At 39.9% G+C, this 17,939-nt stretch overlaps 1 protein-coding gene across 1 annotated transcript in view; it reads right to left on the bottom strand.

Annotated features, from left to right (window-relative positions):
- Nucleotides 1–17,939, bottom strand: part of LOC115787213 (teneurin-2-like) — a 73,103-nt gene that overhangs the window by 14,656 nt on the left and 40,508 nt on the right. The window contains exon 2 of the mRNA XM_030739798.1: nucleotides 6,552–6,905. Coding sequence (XP_030595658.1) covers nucleotides 6,552–6,777 — 226 coding nt within the window. The 5' untranslated portion in view covers nucleotides 6,778–6,905. The remainder of the gene's footprint in view (nucleotides 1–6,551; nucleotides 6,906–17,939) is intronic.

Genomic DNA, 17,939 nt, shown 5'->3' with positions numbered 1-17,939 from the left:
ATGAATCTGACAATGCTAAAATGGACAGCTCTGAATGGAATGGGGCCTTCAGGGGAAGGTTGTATGGTAGGATAAACACACACTTAAGCTGAAAAATGATTTGAAATAGTCACACTTTCATCACACAAGACTTTACATGGGTTCCTTTGATCTTTTCATGGAGGATTCTGCAAACACAGTCACATAGAAGGCTGCTCTCTCCGGAGGGTTAGGGTGAGTCCCTGAATCTTTCTGAAGAGGACATATTATGAGAGGTTGCTGCTGCTGCTTTTCTTGCAGATACTTGGAAGCCTCCCCAAAGAATGGAGAGGACAGAGAAAACAAAGGATGCCTCTCTAGCATAAAGCTTCCTCCCAGCCACCTCACAGTGGGTTTTCCTTGCCATTCGGTCTTGAATACAGACAGCGGAGGTAATCATGCCAGGATACGAGTGGCAGAGTTTGGCAGAGTTTTTGGACAAGGCATTCCTTGGCTACTGTAGTGATTTGTCAAATCAAAGTCAATGGAAAAAAGGGAATGCAAAATGAGGGAAACGTAGCCACACAGGATGTATAGTGCAGCTCTTTCAGGTTTCACCGGCTTCATTCTGCTAATATAGGCACATGCATGCACATTTGGGTCATATCTCTGAAAATGAGAGCCCAGAACTATAGAACCCACATGGCTGGCAAAGCCTGTGTGAAATCAGAAATGAAGACACACCCTGTGTGCTCAGTCTCAAATCCATAGAGGGGGGGCCTGAAGATGACACAAAGGTGTGATATGACCACTAAAGCAACAATACAGGGCCAGCAAGGGTGAAAGAAATGGGGAGAAAGAGAATGTGAGTGAAAAAGCAGACATGAAAGGTGTGACAGAAAAGCAAAGAAGGACATCAAAGACAGCGAGAAAAAAAGTGACAGACGGAAAGTGAAAGCAACAGATACACAATTGAGAAGAGACAGTAGATGATGCTGAGTGTTGTCCAGGCAGTAAGGTAGGTAGGTGGGTGGTGGATTCTCTCTGTGACACTGATTTCAAGCCCTGGGGGTAAAACACCAGAGGAGAATGTAGAAGGGCCCATTTAGATCCATCTGAAAGGAAAGGCCAAAGCTTCTAGAGACTGCAGTGGCTGTGATAATGCCTGCTGTCTAGAGGTGGACCTGCAGGGATGACACACCCCTGGGATGCGCTAAATAGGAGCTGCAAAAGGACTTGGAGAGAGACAAAGAGATGTACTATGAGTTGAAAGATCAGAGAGACAGAGAGGTGAATACAACAAAGAAAGACTGCAGTATGGGGAAGTGTGCCTCTGCACACTGCTCGGAGTGATATTTTACACTTTTGTCATACTTTTATTTCTGTCATGGGTTCAATTTGGATGTGATTCACACTGCTAACTAACCATCTGAAAAAAAACAAAACAAAAAACAAGAGGGATATGAAACTTGTTACAGTTTTATGCATGAAATAAATCCAACCAATGTGTCACTCACATTCTGCTTTTATGGGAGTAAGATTTGTGCCTTATTGGGATCACTCGCATTTTCAAATACATGGCTTTGTGGTGTTAAATAGTGAACACTTGTAATGAGCTTTCCAGGCTGCTGCATGTTATGTTGAGGAAAGACTGTGTTATTTGGCTGTGCTTATCCAAGCAGACTAGGTAATAAGTGTGTAATGGGGAAACAGTGGAGTTGATATCCAGTGAAAGTGGGGGGTCTGTTGGAAGACACAACTGAGCCCGCTTTATCAGGATCTCCAAAGAGCCATTTTAGACAGCTAGTTTTCAAACACTGAAAATAAACTGAAATGAAAAAACAACTCCACAAATCTGCAGCACACTTGGACTGATATAGGAGCCTTTTTAAAAAGCAAGGATTTCAGTAACATGCAAAAACATATTGCACAATTTATCTTCCAGCCAGATAAACAGACCAAATATGCTTCATTCAGCCCATGAATGAATGTTAGCTAACTGATTACTTCTTAGGAAGGCAGAGGTCATTTTGCTCTGTTGCTATTTCAAATGAATGATAGCTTGCAAGTCACAATGGGAGATAATGCCTCAGTACGGTTGAGTTATTCCTTTAATTATGGCAAACAGCGGTCAGTGGACACAACACAACATACTGTATATTTCAAACACTAAACTAATGTGATTATGCAGGTAATAAATGAGCTTTTATGGTAAATGTGTTTGATTCGTATACAGATGTATCTTATAATACTATACCTAAAAAATCATAGTACTAAATACAGAGAAAAATCTTAAATCCAAATTATGCTGCACCACAAACACACTTGAAATATTCTTCCAAAATGAAATGATGCTCCTTTTTAGTTTAATTTATGGTACTGTACAAAAGTCTTGAACAACTCCTAATTTCTTTAGATTGGCCTCGAATGAACCATTTCATTTTTTTTTTTTTTTTTTTTTTAGCAATAGTTCTCCAGGCTTCCTGGAAGTCATTGGCTGCTTTTTCACTCATTTTCAGTCCAGTACTTGTACCTGAGCATTTTCAGAGGAATGCTTTGGTAAAACACTTAACAGTGAATCATTCATGCATAAAAAGGCCCCTAAATCAAGGGATCAACCACTGTTGTTTCTACACATAATGGACAACTTAGCTAAGAATCAATTTTCAGTGGAACTTTTAGGCACTTTGTTACTGGCAGCCTGTTGCCAAAAAAAAAAAAAAAAAATTTGCTCCCATTACTTTAGTTGAATGCATGCCAAAGAGAACACACTTTGGCAGGAATAAAATTGTATTTTTGCACCAACAAGGTGATTCCCAAAAAGACATTAGCTGAAAAATTGGCATGCTTCAGCATCCCACACAAAAAATTTGAGGACACTGGACAAGTGGAGGACAAAAGAAGTAGCAGGCCTAAAACACTATCTACAGCTAATAAACAGTATCTGAAATAGGAAGAAATCCAGCAAAGACCTGATGCATACATCTGGCCCTTCATCCACCTACTGCTCACCAAAGCCACATCAGCAAAGTTAAGCTTGTTGTCAATTTGTACAGATGAGGTCAGGGGTGAAGTACAACAGTCATCTGTAAAACATGGTGGAGCCTCTGTCATTGTTTAGGGGTGCATTTCAGTCAGTGGTGTTGGGGCTCTTGTCAAAATTGATGGAATTCTGAATGCAGAAAATTACTGTGAGTTTTTGATCTACCATGTAATACCATCTGGAAAAATGAATCCATCTGATTGGTGATGGTGTCATTTTTCAGTATGACAATGATCCCAAGTACACTGCCAATGCAATAAAAGCATACTTAGATAGAAAAACACACAATGCTATCAGTCATGGACGTCCCCAGAGCCCAGACCTCAACTTTATTGAAGCAGTGTGGGATCATCTTGAGAGAGAATGGCACAAAAAGGAAGCCAACATCCAAAGAAGAGCTTTGAATGTCCTTCAGGAAGCCCAGAGAATTATTCCTGGAGACAACCCAAAGAAATGACATCTCCAAGACAATCCCTAAGAGAGTTCAGACTGTGTTGAAGAATAAAGGTGGTCATACCAAATAAGCTCATTTGAATTACACAAACTCTGTTTTTGCCTCATATACAGTATTTCCATGCATGTTTGCATGTTTCAATCACTGCACCTTCTTCCCATTTTCCTCACAAGATATGAAGAAAAAGGGGTGGCTCAAGACTTTTGCACAGTACTGTATGCTTCAGCACAAAAAAAAATGAAATTCCAATGAAGCTTTTCATGCTTAGTTATGTAAATGTCATAAAAATTTAGTTTAGAAGGAAAATTAAGCTTTGGAGTGATAATAAGGTCTTGAAAACCTTTGAACATCTAATCACAAAGACTGATCATGTATGTCATGATCATCTTCCATAATATCCTAATATTTTGCTCTGAAAAACTTATATGACATTTCAGGATGGCAAAAAAAAATTGTATTATGTCTTCTTTTGCAAAAAGGAGCACGAAGGAACAAGAAAAACTGTAAAACCCATCAATTGATGATCAATCATTCATCAAGACAACATCAACAGTGTATTAACTTTCCACTGGTATATATCCAAAAAACTTTGGATAATCACATGCACATTTATGGGTACACAAGCTCAGTGGGTGCTCCATTCCCACCTGTGCATGACTTAAGCTATGCTTTCTCACACATGACTTTAATGACAGCTGCAAGGGCAAGTCAATATGCATTAGCACACCACAGAACTGTAAATTGGTTTGTGTTACACAGAAGCATTAAAGCAAAAATAAAAATGTGAGAAAATCTTTAGATGACCTCAAAACCTCTTGACAGCAAGGAGCAGAAATGTCAGGATGGCTTCCCCACTCAATCAAAGCTGATCATTATTTTAGTGTGGTTCTATCAGCCATTAATCAATAATACCACAAATCAGTTCAGATATCAACCTGTTCCTCTTTCTTTCTTGTTTTAGAAAAAAAAATCAATAAAACAAAAAGCCAATTTTCAGATGTCTGTCTCTCCTATCTGCAGTTTAGGTAGTAGCTGGTAGAGAAATACTAGATAATTATGATGAATACTAGATAAATATAATCACATCGTTTCCATCCCTCACTATCATGTACTGGTTATAAAAATATCTAGTTGGAGGATCATGGAAACTCTATCTGCTGCTTCTTTCGCTCTATCTTTCTCACTCTCAACTCCTTCTCTTTCTCCATCCTTCCAGCACCATGCCTCCTCCCGTAGTGTCACAGTCCATATGGTGCTGCAACACTGTTGGTCTCCTGTGGCCACACTTCCCACGATGCATCTGTGGCTCTGGGCTTTCGAGGGAGCCGATAGGCTGAGAGGACTTTGGTATCGACCAGCTATTGCCTGGTGTGAGGTCAGCTCAGTGCAGCATTGGAGTGTGTCCGAATCTACACACACCACTGCTTCCAGTCTTTCATCCATTCTGCCAATCAATCCTCCATTTTCTGCTGTTACCTTTGCCTCAGAAGAAGTATGTTCTTCTCTTGTATTCCTTTCTTCCAAAACCTTTCTCCCCTGTGAGTGTGCCATTGCACATTTTCTTCTTTAAACTACTGTCCGATTGATCCATTTCTCAAATTTCTTGAGACCACATGCAGCTAGACTGCTGGTAGCTTTACCTTATCTTTTTTTTTTAAAGCTTTAATGAAGATATTCTTCTTGGAAAATACCACCAAAGATTCTTCATCATAATATAAACATTTATTTATGCATTTGTTTGAGGGGGGATTTTTATTCTTTTTCTATCTTCTGCATTGTAGTGTTGTATTACTCTGAGCTGGCTTCCTCCTCTGTCTGTGTCCATGCAGAGAAAACAGAGCTTAGTAGAGATCAATCCCATTGAGTCTGACTCCTTTCACTAGCCAAGGATCAATACTGCCTGTTTCATGTCCCCCCTGCAATACACGTGCACACACACACACACACACACAAATACACACACACACACACACACAGTTTAAAGACATGGCTAGAGAGCCAACCCACCCCTTTAAAAATGACCTATCGGCCTATCGGCTAACTTGCTCACCGGGGGATACAGAAGTTCATTATGACAGCCTTGCCAATGTTAAAGGTCTGCTTTGGTCCTCTGCTGCAAAGTGCAGGATCTGATTACATTAACAGCTTGCTAACAGAAGCAAGAAACGCACAGTGCCGAAAACCAGTGTACAGCTGGAAACCTTTTACACATGCAACAATGTAGCTGTTCAAAATGTGATAGAATTTGTTTATGTAATGCAAGATCACAGAAAAGGACGGGAAGGGCTTTTGAAGTCTATAACTACACTAATCTCCCCCACCTGTGCTGGATAGAACAATACTGGACTTGCGCTGGCATCAGAAATAATTGTTAAAATTTTGACAGGGAAATGTTACCACCCAGAGCTTCGAGTTTTGCTTTTTAATTTCAATTAGTAGTCTTCGTCTCTTATTAGCCTGGACCCATAATGCGGGCAAAAACTCTTCTAAAGCTCAATTTTATGCAAATAAATTATAAATAATGCAAATTATTATTAAAAAAAAAAATCATATGACATTTTGGGAAATGTGCTATTCCTTTATTGCTGATTGAATCTGAACCTTTGCAAAATAAATATTTAGAGTAATGAATGTACAATTAGTAGCTGCACAAAGGTGGAAAAAAAGAGCCTAAGAGCAGTGCTGTGTTTGTTTATCATATTGCACTTGTTGAATCTATATGCAGTGTGTAAAAATAAGACATTATTCAACATACCCTCTTTACCCACAGTATGTTATTTTTACATCATTATTATATCAGGATGTATAAATACTGTAAGCTTTATAGGTGCTGCTAGGTGGATTTTTATAACTGTTGGGCAAAGGTGTGTGAGCTACTACAAATTTTGTGCAAAATTACAGTAACCTGCTGACATTGGAAGCTCTACCCTTTAATATTTACACTATGTTTTTACAGAACAAGTAAGCATGTTTCCCAAAACAGATGTCCTTTAAGGGCATAAAACTACCGTGATTTCCTCTGTAATGTCTTCTGTCCAGCACAGGGTGAGTCTAAACAAAACATTAACTGCACATAAGGACCTTATGCTAACCCACCTTGCCTAGAGTACTCATCAGCCTCATGGTGAACCAGGTCCGTCACGCACCCGCCATAGTGCAGCCTCTGCTCATGGTCGAAGGCCTTGAGTGTTTCACTCGAGCTGTAGGATTTCTGGGTAGGCACACGACACTCATCGGCATCCAGGGAGGAGGTGTTATACTGGGAGTCTTTGGAGCAGCGACCCCTGGTCAGCGAACGATTTCTGCGGTCCTTCAGATCCATACTGAGTTTGCGTGTGGGGGTTTGAATGCAGCGAGAAGAAGACGCAGTTCAGAAGGAGAAGAAGCCAGTGAGGGGAGATGGAGGGGCCTCCTAAGGGCCTCCCTAATGTCAGTCTCCACTTCAGTCACCTGGAAAACAGAGATAGGAAGAGGAAGGCATGGAGAGATAGGGAAAGACAGAGAAAGGTTGGTCAAAAATTAATGGATGTACTGCTGTGACTCACTCTTGCCTTGCACTCCCAGCAGAATATACAGACAAAGTAAGACAGAGCAAACAGCATGAGTGGACATGAGTAGCCAGGCAAATATAAAACACATTAGAGTATTGATGCAGGATAAGTAAGGCTATTGTAGGTACCATTAGGATTTCCAAAGATTAACTTGTTAATTTGTGTGATTAAGGTGAACTCTTAAAAAAGTCACACCGGTCCTCCAGTCACTTACTGCAACTGTAACTTGATAGCAGAGCAATAAAACCCCAACTCCCCATTGTTTCTTTTCCTTTCTACTTTTACTCCGTGACCCCTCTCATGTCTTTGATGGTTCTCTTTTAATTAGTAACAGCAGCCTACAAAACAAAGTCTGCCAGCAAACTTTACTGAGCAAGCAACAAGAGCAGCGAATCAAGTTTTCAACTCCACGAGGAGAACAAACCACTTTTATTCGACCTGCACCCTCACAACAAAAAAGTCTGCATTCAGTATTGAAACCACAACTCTTCTGAGCCTGGCTCATCATAACCAGGCTGAGGGAACTCTGCCAGCTCATGGAACTGCACACCAAGGAACCTCTTCTCTTTCATGTACTAGTAACTTCCCATACACAGCTGGCACAGTGAAATTGTGCACAGCTAAGCGTACGTATACTGGTTTTATTCACCGAGATTTATTGTTGTGATTAAGCAGTTCATACACACACATACTTTGAACTCACCTGAAACTTATCAACACGCAGAGACAGGAAAGTCAACACTCCCACCTCACATAATTCTTTTGTTTTGATCTAATACACGTGTTCATGTGGTGCACATGGACCATATGGAGACAGAACACATAATCTTCCCGGCGCACATTCACACTCTCTCACACAGTTCCCCTTAGTTCTTTAGGTGAGCACATTTAGTAGAATCGTACTGTTTATTGTGCTTTGCTTGCATTACCTTTATACATAAATGCTGTTGAACATATGCTAATTAATTTATTACTGCACAGGAGTGAATGCTGCCAGCCTCTGCTATTAAAAACTCCCAAATCCTTAATTCCTAATAGGTATTAATCAGGTAATTTTGCTTGCTTTGAATGAATCATTAAGTTTACTGCATTTTAAGATAGCGATGAATCAGACCATACAAATACATTTCCGATTTTGATCACTTAAATATTCATTGAATGACAAAATGTATGATCATCACTAAAGAGAATGATTTGGTGTCGATGTTTGCCTGCAATCAAAGGTGGTTCCTCTCATTTTGATTCTTTTGCTTCTCTGAGACTGATCAGAACACCCCTGTTGCACTTACACTTTGCAGGGTGAAACAGAGCTGTTAGCGCTGTGGTCCACAGAGACAGTCAGCCATTGACCGCACTGATGAAAAATGGTCAGCCAGCATTTAAATCTATTAGAACAGAGAGTGACTCAAATGCGGTGCAGTCATCCTAAACTGATGTCGGCGACGCGTGCACACAACAAAAGTGGGCAGATGGCTGAGAAACTGCAGGATGAACAGACAGATTATCTAGATTGAAAAAGAAAAAAAAATAAAAGATGTAAAAGGCAACAAAGAAATAAAAGCGGACGGATGCAACAGGAAGGATGGAAGAAGAGGAGAAATGACTTGAGGGCATTGGTAGTCTCTCCCTCATTATCAGAGTGGGAATGAATCCGGCTCCCTTAGAGGCTGTAAGGGATAATCAAACACACCCAAACGCAGACACACACAAACAGAACATCACAAACACAGACACACAAATTCAGTCCAAAGGTACCTTAGACAACAGCGTTTCCTAAACTTGACAGACTGTAAGACAGCCCGTAACACAACTAAACATCTGTATTTTGACATTACATCCTCTGTGTGCATAACGACTACAACACCAGCCCACTTTTAATCTATTCAAACAATATACTTGTGGGCACACATGATACATGATTATGATGCTAATAAAGCTTGATGCTAGTGGTGCGGCCTGGAGGAATGCATTACACTGGAAGCTAAATATCAAAGTACAACAACATGACAACAACCATCAGTAATTGACAGGAACACTTCCAGCAGCTAGCTGTATGGGATATTTATGGTAATAAATAGGTCACCCGTGGTTCCATTACTTGAGGCTGAAAAAAGAGCCTGGTCCACCCACAGAATTACAGAGTAGCACTGCATTTTCACCCAAAATATCACTCAGTCTGAAGTTTTTATCAGTATGAGAGCAGGCAAGGGCATTTCTAAAGGACAGGCATCATTTCATTTCGGATATGTGATGTAATTAATTATATGCAGGAGTAGAGGAAGAATTAGAAGAGAGAAATGGAGAGAGAAGTATACAGAATGCGAGTCAATCTATTCAATGAGGGCTCATTTTAAAATGCTTAGAAGGTAGTATTGAAAAGTGCCCTGCTATGTCCATTGATTAACAGTAGGTATTAAGTCTCATAAAGAGCTCATTATACTTGGGCATCCATCACACAGGCTATTAGGAGTTCGACCTTAATGTGTTTGTACCTTGAATGGAGGGCGAGGAAATAGAGAGGGATACTGGCTCAGGAAATGTAGGGACATTCAGACTGGGGTTAAAGAAATAATAGGCAAACAAGCCACCGTGTGTAGCTGTGGGTGTGTACAGGTGGGTGACAAATTAAAGGGGAAAAAAAATGGAGCCATTGATCCCTACAGTGAAGAGCTCTTGTGTATGCTCCTGGTGCATTCTGCTTGTATGATTTAGGTCTACTTGAGAGACGTGTCGCTGCAAATGAATGCAATGGTACTCTGTGTGATCAGGTTCATCCCATACCCTCAGATTTCTATCCTGATGGGAGTGGTCTCTTGCAGGATGACAATATCACCATCTATAGGGCATGCCGGGTCACTGAATGGTTTGATGAGTATGAAACGGATGTGACTGCTATGGTCGCACAGTTCTCAACTTGATCGAATATGGAGATTTTGGACTGACAGCTCTGTCCACCGTCCATTGTTAAAAACGCCAAATGAGGGAATATTTGTAGTGTACTTTAGAGTTTCTGAGCCAGTGCTAAGGCACACTGAAGCTGTTCTACCAGCATACATTGGCCCATTGCCTTACTAAAACAATACATGTTTTTTCCTTTAATTTGTCAGATGCCTGTCAAGTGCATATGGCAAGAATTTAGGGTTGTAAAAGCGTACAAATGGAATAAACAAAACATTAGGCCAGCCAAAATGAAAAAAAAATTCTTTGGATTAGAATCTAATGATGAACACGTACTTCTGGTTGCTTGGCACCTCTGTATAAAGAGAATCCAGGATGTCAAAATGCCTGGCTGAATACAGAAAGGCAACGTTTGGCCCAAAATAAGAAAATCTCACAGGCAAAAGTTGGTCAAATTACATTAGATGAGAACTTGGATGTCAGAGCTGCTGAGGAAACAGAATTGCATTTATAATGCTGCCACATTTATAAATATTAATGGGAGCTATATGATTTTGTATGCTAACAAATGAAATCTTTCAATGAAGCTATTTAAGCACACTAAACGCTAGAATCAAGAAAGTCTCAACTTCTAATAGCACATATTGTGAATGATATTAATCCATTTTTGTATGGCTTGCACACCCATTGAAATTAGACGTACTTCTTTCAACAGACTTGATGTAATAAATACGCATAACTGTCTACTTCCATTGGATTGTTTAAACTGCACACCGTGCTGAAATTCATCTCTTGAAAGTGGAAAATTTCCCTGTACTCGTATAAAATACATACCTTTAGGTGTGAACATTAAAGACTGAGATGTGATATAGTAAACTGTATTTTTTTTTTTTTTTGCATGATTTCACTTTTTAATAGAAAAAGTAGACACAGTAGAAGGAGAGGCGAAGACACACAAAAGCAGGCTGATGGATAGACTGGAGGAAGCTAAAGGAAACAACCTTGAGATCTGAAACACATTATCAATCACATCCCATCCACCCAGGTGTTTCCTCAAGGTCACTGAAGCACATACATGCAAACTTTTCCTAGTTAATTACCGCAGTGACAACGGTCCAACCTCCCCTGATCATCACAGTGACGCAGATTATCTCATTTATCAGAAGTACAATGACTTACTGTCATTCTGACTGTTCACACACCACAACTTCATGGCACGCTACCACGCGGGTGCATGCATATTTATGCACAAACACCCACACAGACTCAGCAGACAGACAAACACATGCATAAATGCAAAACTATAGAAACACGTGCATGAGCTTGCAAAGTAGCTGCGTCTCCTTGACAGGCGAGAAAGCGTGGTTAGATGAAGGAGAAAAGAGACACGCATGCAACCGTGAAGTGACCATGAAATCCAGGCAGAATGAGAAATGTAATTGGAAGATGACAGGGAGGGCGGGGAATTCATTTTGGAAATTACAGAGGTGAAGTTTGGTACAGATAATGGCCTTTTCTCTGCAAATAACAGCTTTGGAAGAAAAATATGGAGAGCACAATGCAAATCCACTGTAACTAGAAATCACACCCAGTTAATAGGATGCTAATGACATCAATGGATTAGCAAGTATCAAACAAGATGGTTTTGTGTCCGACCTAATCAACCTCTGAAAGAACAAAATCCAAATATCAAGGAGAGGAAAGTAACAGGCTATGAAGAAAGTGTTTAGGGTTTCTTACAAATGAAAATTGGGCATTTAATTTTCTTCACCTGGCACAATCAAAGTACACGTGACAGACTGTGTCATGATCGGGTTTTTAAACAGATCGCAACTACATTTTCAAACTAGCAGTCCGCTTGGGGGTAAAAAGTGACTCAGAACCGCCTAATCAGTGGGTGGATCGGTACATTTGTGCCTTGAAATTGCCACAGATATTTTGTGTACTGTTGCATCGTGACTCAAATCTGCCTCAAGAAAGTGCTGCAGAGACATCCAGCTCTGGGAACACGCCGAACTCAATCGACTGGGCTCGGTTCTGACTATTACTTTGCTGCATTTTCTAATGATTACGTGTACCCTGGCACGATAGCCAAAGACAATTAGCTGCAAAGCTTCCATCCAGCCACTCTTCACATTTATCATACAAATAAGTATGGAGGCGATATGTGAGCGCTAGTATAGATGTTGTTTAGGGCCATCACACTGTGGGAGGCATCCTGACCAGATGACTCCTACTGCAGCCAACCAGGAGGTTACAAATAGGGCATGTTCACTCTGTTGACTTATTCTTATTAGACACCAGAAATAGCTGTAAAGTGCAGCCTGTTTTGCTGTTAGCTCTGTTATGCACTTGTTCTACTGAAAATATTGCAAGCATCAATAGCAGTAAACATTTTTTTTCCTCAAAATTAATCATTTAAGCTTTAAAATATCAGAAAATACAGAAAAGTGCATGTCCTAGTTTTAGTTTTGAGATGACAGCTTTAAACAGGTTTTTAAACAGGTGTTACTTTATTACACTGCCTATAGACCTGTAAATGTATTTACAACTGTGTTATCCACAGTAACATTTTATCATTTACTAATTTTCCTCAATCACTCGTGTATTTATTTCACTGCAATCACATTACACCCAATTTTATGCATCAGGATTAGATTCTCTTATGTTTTTCTTTCTTTTCTTTTTTTAAAGATAGGTTTAATGTTTCTTTATAGCATTAAACATAATAATTATTACAGTTTTTTCTCCGCTCCTTCAATGTACTTTTTAATCTTTTATATCCTGTAAGCATCTCATCTGATCTTATCTTTTCTTATCTTTAGTTTAGCTTCTTATCATTGCATTAGAGGAGCCTGTAACGCAGCCATTACCTGGCTCATTTAATTCAATTGTAACCACACCAAAAGCAACAATCAGCCAACAAGACTGGCAGCTAAAAGCCTGATAAAACACAGCATGGAGCCTTTCCATCAGAAAATTTATCCACTCTTCCAGCACTCTTTGTCAACAGGAGATGAAGTTGTTCATTTGGTGTCTTTTCTCTTTCTCAGTCTCTCTCACTCTCTCTCTCTCTTTTTTTTTTTTTTAAATTTGAATGGAATTTGTATAGCAAAAGATGGCCTATTGAAAACCTGGCCCTGTTATCACAAAAGACAAAATTGTGGCTATAAAGCATTTGGCTTCAATTTTCTGCTGTTTTTGTGCTGCTGCTCAAATTAAGTTGTTTACGCAGTTTGTTCACAAAGACAAAGGGAGGAAGACACAGAGTGACTGAGAAAAACAAAAGAGTAGACAAGAAGAGAGCCGAGTACAGAGAGGTTGCAAGAGAATAAAGACGGAAAACAAATCCTTGAATGAAACTCATACTCAATTACACATCACCAAAAAAGCCTGCGTGCGTCTTGACTTCACGAATGAAAATCCAACTCAAAGTCTAGATATGGTTTAAATGAAAATACTACACACACTCTTCATCAAAGCATTCAATTACATGTTCAGATTTCCCCTAAAAGCAGCATGTACTTGACATCCAATGTGTAGGTGTAAATCCTTATTATCCTAACATATAATTTGTTCTTTTCACCGTAAAATCTTTCCTTTTTTGTGCTGAACACAAGTGAAGGTGAACCACAGTGATTATGTTTTAGAATGTGTAATAATAATAATAATTTTTTAAAAAATCACTTAATTTCTTGTAGTAAAGTTAAAATTTCATTTATGGATAACAAGTTAAAAGTTGGACAGATGAATGTGCATTTCTGTGTCAAAGGCTAATAGAAGCTTCAGTGGATAAATAGTTCTGTATTTATACAATTTTATCAATGCACTGTGACCTCTATTATTCTCTCCGCAACTCACACACTCACGCATGCCTTCTGTGAGCTTTGCACTGTGCCCCCGACGGAGAGGCTCCTCACCATGAACAGCCATTAATCATGTCTTCGATCTCAGGTGGCTTTGAGATTTCACTCACACAAAGGCGCGCAAAAACATGTACTTTCACATACGCATACAGTATACACACAAGGCAAACGGATGGATGCATGCTTGGATGGATGCATGCTTGGATGGCTCCAGTTCAACTGGAAACTGCAGCCCCATTTTGGATCCAAGATGTTGTGCGAGCCAGCAGCTGAGGGGTGCAGGACAGGAAACATCTCATCTCCCTCCCTCTCTCTCTCTCTCCCACGAACCTCGCCTCATTACCTCCAACACCTCTTTGAGCCAAATAGGTAAAAATCACTTGCTTATTAAGAGTGATCAGTCGTTGTATTCACTGGTTCTGTCACCATTTGTTTTTGTTGTTGACATTTTTCGTGAAACTGATTCAATAAAGTTATTTTAGCAAAAAGAAAATTGCTTTCATTACAGACGATTGAAACAAGAGCGCGCGCGTGCGCGCGCACACACACACACACACACACACACACACACACACACACACACAAAAATGCATAAATAAATAAAATAAATATGATACTGCCGCTGAAAATGCCAACACAGTCTCATTGCAGTTCAGAAATACAATCTATTCAGTCGTGTTCAAGGACAAGATTTTTTTTTCTTTTTTAATCATGTATACTGAAGACAAGCAAAAAAAAAGGTATTGCTGCTGAAATACCAAAACATGGCATGTCTTATGGCAGTTCAGATAATTTTATCAGTTCATGAGCGTTTATGGATGTGAATTATACTGCAGCGCTTCCAATTTTAAAGAGCAGCATTACGTGGTGGTGCTGGCATGGGATGTAGGATCGTCTCCTACAGAAACCGTGGAAGCATTATATTTAGACCTCCTTTGTATTATTTTACCATTTTATCATTCACTTTTTGATCAAATTTGAAGGCAAAAAGAGGAAAAATAACTTTAGGTATCACAAAAGATCAAGTGTTGGTCCTCAATTCCCTCAAAGGACACTCTTGGAAGAAGAAAAAAAATCAGTGGTGCAGGTACAGCACTTCCTCTTAGTTCAAAAAATTCATTTCAAAGCATTGCTGATTTTCATACACAAGCAAATAGATTACATTTGAAGAATAATACCAGGCTGGGAATGCATGAAGCTGTCAGATTTACATGATAATTGTAATAGTGTAAAACCTGTGTTTGATTACTGTGTACATCCCGGGTTTAACTATCTTCCAATGCAGCATCTGAGTGCAGTGATGTGCAGCAAACTTCCATATTTTAGATTTTGAGACAATCATTAGCAAGTGTGCACATAATGAGTCTGTAGTAGAGTTTACAAATTAGGCTGCCTTTCATCTGCACTGCTATTTAACAATAAGGTCACCTATAAAAATAAAACAAGATTCATTCTCCATAATTGAACTTAGTTCGTGTATCGTATTTCGTGTCCCTGCAAGCTGATTTTCATACTGTACTGAAATAGAACACATTCATTTATCTCCAGTACTGCAGGCTTTGGAAAATGCTAATCAGAAACGTAGACAGACAAGATGGGATTCTTAGCGAGCTAATAGTTGTGTTAGGCTTCCGAGCCAATGCGGAGGCTTGTTGTGTGCGTAGATTGTGCGCTGCTGAGTATTGTGTTTGAATGAGGGAACATCGCCTTTGATCAGCCAGTATTTATGAAGTATTGTTGAGATTGTACATGGTTACAGGAGAAGATTTAGGCCTACCAGCCCCAGAGTCTGCATATGTGACTCGCAGTTGCTGGGAGGAGAAAAGGTCCCATCCACCTTCCATTTTCTCTGTCTCTGTCTCCTCTCATTTGCCACGAATGAAAATGAATGAGGAGGTTAGGGTGGGTGGGTGGGTGGGGGGCAATCCATCCCTCTCTCTTTCTTGCACTTGGTGCCTGTGTAATCTCCACACTGGGCTGCAGAGTGCCACAGAGCCTCTGTTTATTAGACTAATCCTTAAATCCACATTCTGCAGGCCTCGCAAACGCCTCGCAAAGCTCTAATCTGACTCAAAACAAAGGGATTAGGAACGACAAGGTCCCTCTCTCTGTCTCTCTGTGTCTGCCAGAGCGGGCTTGGGGTGGCGCACCCATGTGCTGAGAAACACACAAGAACTGTTGCATACTCTTGCTTGTCACGCCCATATTTGCTAAAGACTGATTGGCACATGCAAACCCTCATGCACATGCACACACACACACACACACACACACATGCTTCCTGTGAACACAAGCTGGCTGTGACAAGACAGCCAGTTAGAGCCAAGGTGCAAACAAACTGGGTAATTACACACAGCTCAAAAACTCATGGGAGAAATGACGGACAAGATGAGAATGAGCTGTGGGGATGGGACGCGGCGACAGCAGGGAGGATATACTTGGCTAACTAAACAAACCAGGCTTATATTATAGACTTACACTGTTACGAAAACAAATGAGAGGAGAATTTTTTTAATTTATTTTTTTACTCACAAGCATCAAATGCCAGAGGTCCACCTTGGGGGTACTGGTTTGTTTTAGTATACACACAATATAAAGCCAACAAATCAATATTTGTTGAGTATTTATCTGTATTAAAGGGCTTTCCATCCAAACACTGTAACAAGTCAGAACCTGCTCCAAATTTACAACGGAGTTCAGCCTCCCCACAAACCCCAACAAACCCATTTGCTAGCAAAGTAGAATTTTCTTTCCACTCTTTGTGGTTTTTCTCCTCTAAATGGCAAATGAATAATGAAAAAAAACCAAAAAAAAAAACCAACCCAAAACACTTAAATTGTGTTTACTCAGCTGTTAATCCTAATTTTACACTATAATCTTAATAGCAGCAGTTCCATTTTGCAAATGTAACATGCAATAATTTTGAAAAATGGGCTCTGTGTATTTTCTGTCTTCTTTCACACACTGGTTTATCCGCTCATGGGAAAACTTTCATGAGACTTTTCTTTCAATGAGACACAAAACAACCAAGTACAAATACTACCAAACGGTGCCAGTATGTGGGCATGCTAACATATTGGTAACATTATTGGAAAGATTTTTGAATGATCTTTTCAAGCACTGAAAGTTGTTGAGCCCGAATGATGTCTGCATATAAAAGACAGTTTAACATGGTCTTTTCACAGTTATTTACCTCTCTTTAGTGTTAGTATGAATCCTCTGCAAGAGGGATTGTTGCCACAGCTTCTGCCACACAATCTGCCATTGTTTGATCATCAGCTGATAAGGATCCAACCTAACACCTGCCAGCAAAGCTAAATTTGAGCAGGCCTGTTCCTCCACAGGCATGCAGTGTGCGAACATCCTCTGAAATTCTCCTAATTCTAGATTATTCATGTTGGCAAGTACTGTTATATTTAAAAAAAGAAACTTCAGACTATTTGGAGTACTTTCGATCTCAGCATCTTTGCAATAATATGAGGGCTGGATACTTCCAGCAACTTTACAGTAGTGTTTTATTCTAAGTGTGGCAGTACAGAGGGAGAGAGAAAAATAAGGGGTGAGGTAGATGACACACACGGAGGTGACAGTGTGGAGACTGAGAGCTTGGAAGCTTTACAACTACCACAAAACCCGACAGCACCACCCTGGGAAGGAAAAAAAAAGAAGAAAAAAAAAATCATACCAATTACCAAAAGACAATCAGGTTCATTACACCTTAGACAGAGAAGTAGTTGAGCTTTAAACGGCCACAGCACTGGTGATGAATTTAACCCCTGCTCACTAAACATTTCAGTCTTGTTGATGACCAAAGTCTACCATTTTAGGTGGCACTGGGGAGTCATGTTGCCATATTCAATGATCATCTCCATACAACATGAAAGCCTCCATCACAATGGAGGTGTGTGCCAAATTTCATTTTTGAGTTTTTGGGCTTTTCCAAGCCCTTCACAAGCACTTCCTTTTTCATGGCAAATCAGCATGCCAGCAGGGTGCGCCGTTAAATGAACTCACAATTTTCACACGGAACCATTATCAACATCTGACATTTATACAGACCACTTTTGAGCTGGATGCAGTTAACTGGGGAGGAGTAGTACATCAAAGTATAAAATATGCCATTTCCAGTTCCAGTATGTATATCAATGCGTTCAGGCTGGGACTCTTAT

This window comes from Archocentrus centrarchus, chromosome 10 (assembly GCF_007364275.1).
Source record: "Archocentrus centrarchus isolate MPI-CPG fArcCen1 chromosome 10, fArcCen1, whole genome shotgun sequence".
NCBI classification, from domain to species: Eukaryota; Metazoa; Chordata; class Actinopteri; order Cichliformes; family Cichlidae; genus Archocentrus; species Archocentrus centrarchus.
This window is presented reverse-complemented; position numbering and strand designations above follow the sequence as displayed.